The 8,953-nt window shown below is 43.8% G+C and overlaps 1 protein-coding gene across 2 annotated transcripts in view; it reads left to right on the forward strand.

Annotated features, from left to right (window-relative positions):
• Window positions 1-306: 306 nt before the first annotated feature.
• The window catches only part of STOM (stomatin), a 46,938-nt gene continuing 38,291 nt past the window's right edge, over window positions 307-8,953 (forward strand). For both annotated transcript variants that reach the window (XM_010587671.3, XM_010587672.3), the window contains exon 1: window positions 307-456. In XM_010587671.3, coding sequence (XP_010585973.1) covers window positions 396-456 — 61 coding nt within the window. In that variant the 5' untranslated portion in view covers window positions 307-395. The remainder of the gene's footprint in view (window positions 457-8,953) is intronic.

An 8,953-nucleotide genomic window follows, 5' to 3' on the forward strand; every position in this document is an offset into this window, starting at 1 on the left:
ACAGGAAGTGAGTGGCTCTAAAACCTCCACCCAGGAGGGCGCCGTTTCCTCATTCGCACCTTTCCCTCGAGCCTCCTTCCGGGTGACTGCTGCCCCTACACCCCGACCCTGCCTGCGGAGACCGGCCTCTCCCCTCAGGCCACGCCCCTCAGCCCTTCTACCTGGCGGGAAGCGACTGCAAAGCCACGGCGCGGCCTGGGCGAGCGGGCAGAGGGGAGGGGCGTGTCCTCCCGGATCCTGGGCGCCTATTGGCGGGGCCGCGGAGGGGTGGGGCTACGGGAGGGGCCGGGGCTGCATGCAGCCTGGGTCTGTCGCCGCGCTGCTCCTGAAGGCATTCCCCGAGACTCCAGCTTCAGCCGCGGCGGCGGGAGAGCGGCGACCCCAGCTGCAGCAGCATGGCTGAGAAGCGGGACGCACCGGATGCCCAAGCTCGCCGGCTCCCGGACTCCTTCAGAGGTGAGCCCCGCGCCCCCGGCGAGGCCCGTGTGTGGTCGCGGCGGGCCCTGGGGGTCGCCCGCCGCCGGTTAACCCTCCCCTTGGGAACGAACCTCAGCCTGGGGCGTGAGCTCCGCGGTCGGAGAAACCCGGGTTTAAGCCCCTTCTTAGCTGTGCGGCCATTCCTCAAAGCCGCGGTTTCCTCACTCGTTGAGATGAGACTGATCAAACCCATTCCGCAAGCAGGTTATTAGGATTTAGGGATGTTAGGATGTAAGCGTACCGCCCGTGCCTGGCGCGGCGGACGAGCCAGTGACAAGCAGGAGGCTTTTCCAGTACTCATAGCCTTAGCAATACTCATAACCTGGCCTTAATCAGCGGTTGCCATGTGCCAGGCACTGTGCCAGCGCTTTATGTTCTTTATCTCCTGTCGTCCACACGTTGAGAAAATGCGTAAGGAGCTTGTAGCTAGTGGTGGAGCTGGGACCTCCGCTCCTTCACCCCTTGCCCCACTTGCCTTACTTTCTAGTCCCATCTCTCGGAGGCCATCGCCTCCATCCAGCCTTCTCTCACACCCCCGTGTGTGAACCCCGCTCCCTGGGAACTGGAAAGAACCACCCCCACCTCCCACCCCGCTTTGGTACTCTAATTTCATATGGAGAAGCAAGGACCGACCTGTGAGGTTTCACCCTCAACTCCCATCGTCGTTGTTGTGGGCGGTCTAGTCGATACCCACTTATAGCAACCCTACAGGAGAAAAATAGAAGAGTGGGTCATATTTGTGGAAAGAAAGAAGGATGTCTCTCTTTGGCATCCTTCCCACCTCTCTTTGCAGCTCCACTTTCTATCCTAATTGAACCCTCTGCACTTTATGCCCTTTTCCTATGGACCTCTTTCCTTCCAGGCTTTTGTCCCTTTCAAGGGACTCTTGATTTCCCCAGTCTGCCAGGGCTTTCCCCATCTTGAAAGCAGGAACTGTAAGTTGCTCCATCTTGTTCCCTTGTGAAGGAACTAGTACCCCTGAGAGGGCTATCACCTTGAGTGTTTATTGGCTAACTCCCTGGGGAAGTGAGGGTGCACTAAAGAGAGGTGATAGACCTCTGAGGAGTACTGGTTCCCTCTCAGGGGCTCTTGTTGATCCAAAAGCCTTCAGTCCCCAAAAGAATTATTTCTAAGGACGATAGAGTGAAAGAGATCTAGAGGCCTACATGGGCTTTTCTGGTACCCCACGAAGAACATAAACCAAATCAAACCTGTTGCTGTCGAGTCAATTCTGACTTATAGCAACACTGTAGGATGAAGTAGAACTGCCCCATCGGGTTTCCAAGAAGTGGCTGGTGGATTTGAACTGCCAACCTTTTGGTTAACAGCAGAGCTCTTAACCACTGCACCACCAGGGCTCCGCGCAAAGAACATAGGAATCGCCTACTGTGATTACTTGTCCACTCATCCAGTGTGAGCCCCGTTTCCCTTGCCCAGGGATCCTTGCATTAGTTTCTTTCCAGTAGCATCAGAAGATTTATATAAATGTTCATCACTCAGTTTTCCCTACTAGGCATCTAAGGGAGTTATCTTTCCAAATTAGGAGCATTACAATTAGGAACTGATGAGAATCATGGTTTAAAAAAAAAAAATGTGAGCAGTAAATAAGCCAGGCTCTATGCTAAACATTTCATATCACTCTTATTGAATCCTCACAATGCAATAAGATGTGGTAGGTACTGTTCTTATCCCCAGTTTGTAATTGAAGAAACTAATACTCAAAGAGGTTAATTTACGTATAAGTAATGGAGCTGTATTTTAAACCTGGATTTGACTGACTCTAAAACTTGAACAGGTAAAAATTGTGCAGTACTGCCTCTTTGATAGTTGCCTTTTCCTAAGTGAGAAGGTGGGTGAGATTCTTTTCCTGTACTCTAACGTCCTCAGAAGGCTAAAGGACCATGAGGAGAATGTTAGAAGTTTGGTGAAATTGCGTTGGAAATTTTGTTTGGAGAAGTTCTTTGGTAGTAAACATGATCTTTGTACTTAATGTTCATTTAATTATTTTTCATGGTCACAGACCAGTTTTCACTTCTACATTCTTTTTCTTGGTTCTATACTTAAATTTTTTTTTTAGAAAGAAATCTCCTAAGAATCTAGTGAAAGCTGTGTGCCCTCTTCCCAGAAAATACACATACAGACAAAATTTTGCTTGGTCTGTGTTATGGATTGAATTGTGTCTCCAAAAAAATGTGTCAACTCAGCTAGTCCATGATTCCCAGTATTGTGTGATTGTCCACCATTTTGTCATTTGATGTGATTTTCCTATATATTATAAATCCTACCTCTCTGATGTTAACGAAGTGGGATTAGTGGCAGTTATGTTAATAAGGCAGGACTCAATCTACAAGATTAGATGATTAGGTTGTCTCTTAAGTCAATCTCTTGAGATATAAAAGAGAGAAGCAAGCGGAGAGACTTGGGAACCTCTTAGCACCAAGAAACAAGAGCCAGGAGAACAGTGCATCCTTTGGACCTGGGATCCCTGGGCTGAGAACCTCCTCGGCCAGGAAGATTGATGACAAGGACCTTCCTCCAGAGTCGAGAGAGAAAGTCTTCCCCTGAAGCTGACACCCTGAATTCGGACTTCTAGCCTCCTAAACTGTGAGACAATAAAATTCTGTTTGTTAAAGCCATCCACTTGTGGTATTTCTGTTATAGCAGCACTGGATAACTAAGACAGAATTTTGTGTCAAGAGTGGGTTGCCATTCTAACAGACACCTAAAATGTGAAAGTGGTTTTAAAACTGAGTGAATAGAGACTGGAAGAGTTTTAAAGTGCCTAGTAGTAAAAGCCTAAATGGTCTTGAAGAGACTGTTGGAGGAATTATGGACGTCAAAGACAACTCTGTTGAGGACTCAGAAGGAAGTGAGGAGAGCTGTTACACTGAAGATGGCACAGACAGCAAGAAGCAGCAGAAGAGCCAGGAGACCAGCGTGAGAGTGCCGAAGCCAACCCACAGAGTGAGAGAGCTGAGAGCCTTTGTACAGGAGGCGTCCTGGCAGAGTGGGGTGCCTCCAGGCACTGATCAGTGAAGCTGGCTTTCTGACCAACAGAGCAAGAGAGCTGAGTACCTTCTGGCCAAAGTTTACTGGTGGAATGGGGTGCCTCCAGGCACTTACCAGTGGAGCTAATGAGCTTTGGAGCACTTGCCCTAGCAGGGCATACATGGACAATGAGGCCCAGGGGGCCAAGAAGCCAAGGAACCAGAAAGTAGAAGCTGAAGAGACAAGGAACACAGGAAGCAGAGCTTCCTTAGTCTCAATGGGTAAGGCCACGACCTCTGGGGTGTCAAAAGGTGGAGCCATGACCTCTGGGGTTTCAAAGAGTGGGGACATGGCCTCCTAGGTTTCAAAGAGTCAGATCTTCACCAGCTTGGTTCTGGAGTATGGGACTGCCATTCCCCTGAAGCTGCCATTCACGAGTGCCAATCGTGAACAAACAAAACTATCAACCAGTGATCCAGATTTGAATTTTCCTCCACCCTGGGCTCCCCATCTAGTTCTACGTCCTGCCCTTGGTACTTACCTCACTAAAAAAAAAAACCTAGGATTAAGACCTCCTGTCAGTGTAGGTCAACCTTGGGGTAGTTCTGTTTGGGTCTGCCTTGCAAACTTCATCTTCCATTGTGTACACCTATGGTGTGCTTCCATCAGGGTCCACATTTTCCATTAAAATATGTTAATGAGATGGGGCCAGATGCTGTCCAAAGATGAGTGGGCAGGGCTGTCATCCCCAAGGGACAGAAGAACGGCCTGCCAGGGCCCAGGGGTAGGGTCTCCATTCAGCTGGACTAGGAGAATGGGGCCAGCCAAAGCCAAGGCAGCAAAGTTGCTGTTCCAGTAGGCCTGAAAAGCAGAGCTGAAGCCCAGGGCTGTGGGGGCTCCACCCAGAATCCAGAGAATGTGGCCAAAATCCAGAGTCTGGGGGGGCAGGGCCATTGCCTAAATGGTCTCAGAGAACAGAGGATTATTTTCAAGAGTTGAGAGCTAATGTAATGTGTTCTGCTGACTTGCTTGGTGCCTGTTATCCCTTCTCTCCCTCCAGTTCCTCCCATTTGTAATGGAATGTCTAGCTCATGCCTGCCTGCTGCACCATTGTACTTTGGAAACAGATAACTTGTATTCTAGATTTCACAGACTGGGTTTTTTTTAGATTTCACAGATGAAGAGGAATTTTTTGGATTTTGGACTTGGATTTGATTTAAGACTTTTGCTATGATATGATGGGATGAACGTGTTTTACATGTAGCAAATATGTGAATTTGTGGGAGGGGGGCTAACGGGTGGAATGTTATGGATTGAATTGTGTCCCTCAAAAATGTGTGTCAAGTTGGCTAGGCCATGATTCCTAGTATTGTATGATTGTCCAGCATTTTGTGATCTGATGTGATTTTCCTGTGTGTTGTAAATCTTACCTCTGTAATGTTAATGAGGCAGGATTAGAGGCACTTAGGTTAATGGGGCAGGACTCAATCTACAAGATTAGGTTGTGTCTTAAATCAATCTCTTTTGAGATATAAAAGAGAAGCAAGTAGAGAGACAGGGAGACCTCATGCCACCAGGAAACAAGAGCCAGGAGAATAGCACACCCTTTAGACAAGGGATCCCTGGACTGAGAAGCTCCTTGACTGGGGACGATTGATGACAAAGACCTTCCTCCAGAGCTGACAGAGAGAGAAAGCCTTCCCTGGAAGCTGATGTCCCAAATTTGGACTTCTAGCCTCCTAGATTGTGAGAGAATAAATTATCTTTTGTTAAAGCCATCCACTTGTGGTATTTCTGTGATAGCAGCACTAGATGACTAAGATAGTCTATGTTACCTTTAAAAAAAAAATGTAAATCATAAAGATCTGACACTGATTGGGCAGCTATCACTAGAATATATTGAGTACTTGCCCCGTGCCTAAAACAGCCTAAATGCTTTACAAACAGTCATTGTAATCCTTCAGTAGTTTCATTAGGAAAACGCCATTATCCATCATTTTACGGAAAGCAAACTGAGGCTCAGAGTGGTAAAATCACACCTAGCTCATAAATTTAGGGTCAGATTTCAAACCTGGGCTATCCAATTTTCCAAACCATTTTCTCTACCTCCAAAATGCATACCAAAAGTAAGGCCTTTCTAACATTAGTACTTCACTGAAGGAAAGAGACAGTAAGCAAAGAAAGTTTAAATCAAGACCGTTTGGATAAGGCAGCTCCACAGTGGTGCTTCTGAGAGAAGTAGTGGAATATAAAAGGCCAAACTCTGCCCCTTTAATGTCTTTGGAAAGAATTAGTCCTAGGAAGGTAAATATGGCCAAACCAAGAGGAAGACTAGTTTTTCTTAAAACCAGTGCATTTACTTTGTAACAAAATGATACAAGTGGATTGCAAAGAAATGTATCTTAATAATTAACAGCCGTGTCAACAGAACAACTCCTTCTGGGAGAATTCTGAAAATAAGCAGAATCAAGTGGCTGATTTGTTTATTTCAGTTGTTACAGCTGATCAGATTGGGGAGAACTTTGTAACTTCTTCAATAATTAATTTGAGTTGAACCATGAATGGTGATAAATTAACTCAAACCAGAAAATCAAGTCTATAAAAGCTGACATTTATTTTATTTATGACTAAATAAATTAATGACTCCACTGTGATATTGTAAATTTTACACTGTAAAATTTACAATATCACTTTTTTACTTCCTTCAAAAGTAAAAAAGTTTGCTTTTGAAGGAAGAGAGATGTTGATAAGGATAGGATTCAGAATCAATTTTTTAAGAAGACATGGAAAAGCATTTTCCTGAAAATTATTGTAATGACAAACAAATGAATACCTCTCCTCTGCATCTGCCTAGTATCTATGCATCCCTTTCTTGTGGTGTTTATTATAATTACCAGTTGACTCCTCTGTTACACCCACCTTTATCAGACCCTGAGAGGTTTTGAAAGCAGGTTTTGTTTGCTCCTTACTATATAATTGCTCAGTATCTAATACATAATAGTTCTGGCAAAATGCTTGTTGAAAGAGGAAGAGGGGGAGGGAAATAAAGATCTCCATGAAATCAATAACGTTGTTAAATGTTTAGCTTATGTTGGTGGAGCAATTTTTCATTTGTGGTTTATTTTATTGTTTGTTATAACTCCAACTGTTGATTTTAGGGTGTGCTCATCATGTTCCCTATTACATGTTCTTGTTACAGATAGACTATTTGTTTGGGTTTATGTTATCGATAAAGGGATTACAATCATCAAGATAAAATATACCTGATAAGGGCTCTCCTTTTAGCCATTAAAAGTGGGAAGAGAGAAGTTCAAGGTCACAGTCAGGAAATAGGAGGTATGTGTCAATTCTCCATTGACACATATTTGTTCATTCTTTTTGAGTCTTTGTCTGTACTCTGGAGTAGTAAAGAAACTTAAACTTCAAGCATTTGCCCTGGCATACCTTGAAGTTACAACCAGTAAAGTGTTTGTCCTAAAGTATCGGACTAAAAGTTATACCAACCTTGTTATCCAGTAGTAACAACTTTGTCTGTCCAACCTTGTTGTCCAGATAAGTATAGTGTAGTGAAATAAGAGCAGAACTTAGAATTAAAAGATGTGGGTTCCGATCTCAACACCATCACTGGGTGATCTTGGGCAAGTTTCTCAACCTCTAGAGAGTCAGTTCTTTACCTATATGTTTGCATGATCTTACCTGCCCTATTGATCTCCCAGCGTTTTGTGAGTATCAAACGAGAAAATTTGTGAATGTACTTTTGAAAGTTTAAAATTTAAATTGAGATACTGTTTAATCGGGAAAAGGAAGTATAAAAAAGTTATTCAGGAAATAAAATAGTTTCTATTGGCATAACATAGCATACTTTCAATTGGCATGCATTCTACTTTGGTGAGTAGCATCTGGGGTCTTAGAAGCCTATGAGCTTCCATCTAGGATGCTCCACTGGTCTCACCCCTTCCAGAGCAAGGAAGAATGAAGAAAACAAAAGAAACAAGGGAAAGATTAATCCAAAGGACAAATGGACCACATATCCCACAGCCTCCACCAGACTGAGTCCAGAACAGTGAGATGGTGCCCGGCTACAACCACTGACTGCTCTGACAGGAATCATAATAGAGGGTTCCAGACGGAGAATGGAGAAAAATGTAGAACGAAATTCTAACTCAAAAACAAAGACCAGACTTGCTGGCCTAACAGAGACTGAAGAAACCCTGAGAGTATGGCCACAGGACACCACTTCAGCTCAGTAATGAGGTCACTCCTGAGGTCCACTCTTCAGCCAAAGATTGAACAGGTCCATGGAACAAAACAAGACTAAAGGGGTGCACAGCCCTGGGGCAGGGACTAGAAGGCAGGAGGGAACAGGAAAGCGGTAATAGGGAACCCAGGGTTGAGAAGGGAGAGTGTTGACATGTCATGGGGTTGTTAACCAATGTCATAGAACAATGTGTGTACTAACTGTCTGATGAGAAACTAGTTCTGTAAACCTTCACCTAAAGTACAATTAAAAAAAAAAAGAAAGAAAATATAGTAGTTATACAGTAAATTCAAACATAGCGGCAAAAAGTTGTACGAAAAAATGCTCCAAGAAAGTTTGGATCTCTGACCCAAATATGTACCGTTTCTTCTCTGGAGAGAGATTCCCCAGACAGATTGTTAGTCTTGATATTTTCTTCATGGTGTGTAGGTCCCAGAGGGCAATTCACTGAATAAAAAGCTTATTCCTATAAAGTATGTCAGTAAGGATCTTAAAGTTGTGATAATAATAATGGCTACTATTTATTGAACACTTCCTCAGTGCCAAGCACTTTGTATATTTTACCTCGTTCAATCTTCATAACCATTATAGGAGATAGGTACTACTCTTTCCCCCATTTTACGGCTCAGAATATTAGTGGTAGAATTGGAATCCGACACCAAAGCCCCAAGCTCTTCACCATTGCATAGCTGTTCAACCTCACTTGAGAAGTTAAGATGCATGTGATCTGGTTTCCTTATGCTCCCGTTTCTCATTTTTAAAATGAAAGTGATGTTACCCTCCAAAGACTTTTATGAGAAAAGCTTAATTTTAGCTACTTTTAAGATGTCCGAGTGGAAGAGCTGGGAAAGAAAAACCTGAAAAAAAAAATAGGAAGGTTTTGTCTATTATATTTCAAGTTTAGTCTAAAATTTAATTAACCTAATATTCATTATGAAATTGTTTTTCCTTCCAGTTTTTATGAACATAGTGTTTTTATCTTTCTAGACCCTCCGCCTGGGCTATGTTCAGCCTATCATTCTAGCTCCCTGAATTCTGTAACCTCACAGTTTTTTTTAAGAAGAAAATGTTGGAGGAAAACAGTACGATAGCTGCTTTGGGGCAGAGGATGATTTTGAATTGTATTCCCAGAACATGTTTGCTGACATGCAGTTTCAGTTTGTCTTATGTAACAGGCAGTCTCTTGCCTTCCCAAAGAAATGGCAGAATCACTGAACTTTTCAACAACTG

This window comes from Loxodonta africana, chromosome 9 (assembly GCF_030014295.1).
Source record: "Loxodonta africana isolate mLoxAfr1 chromosome 9, mLoxAfr1.hap2, whole genome shotgun sequence".
Classification (NCBI taxonomy): Eukaryota; Metazoa; Chordata; class Mammalia; order Proboscidea; family Elephantidae; genus Loxodonta; species Loxodonta africana.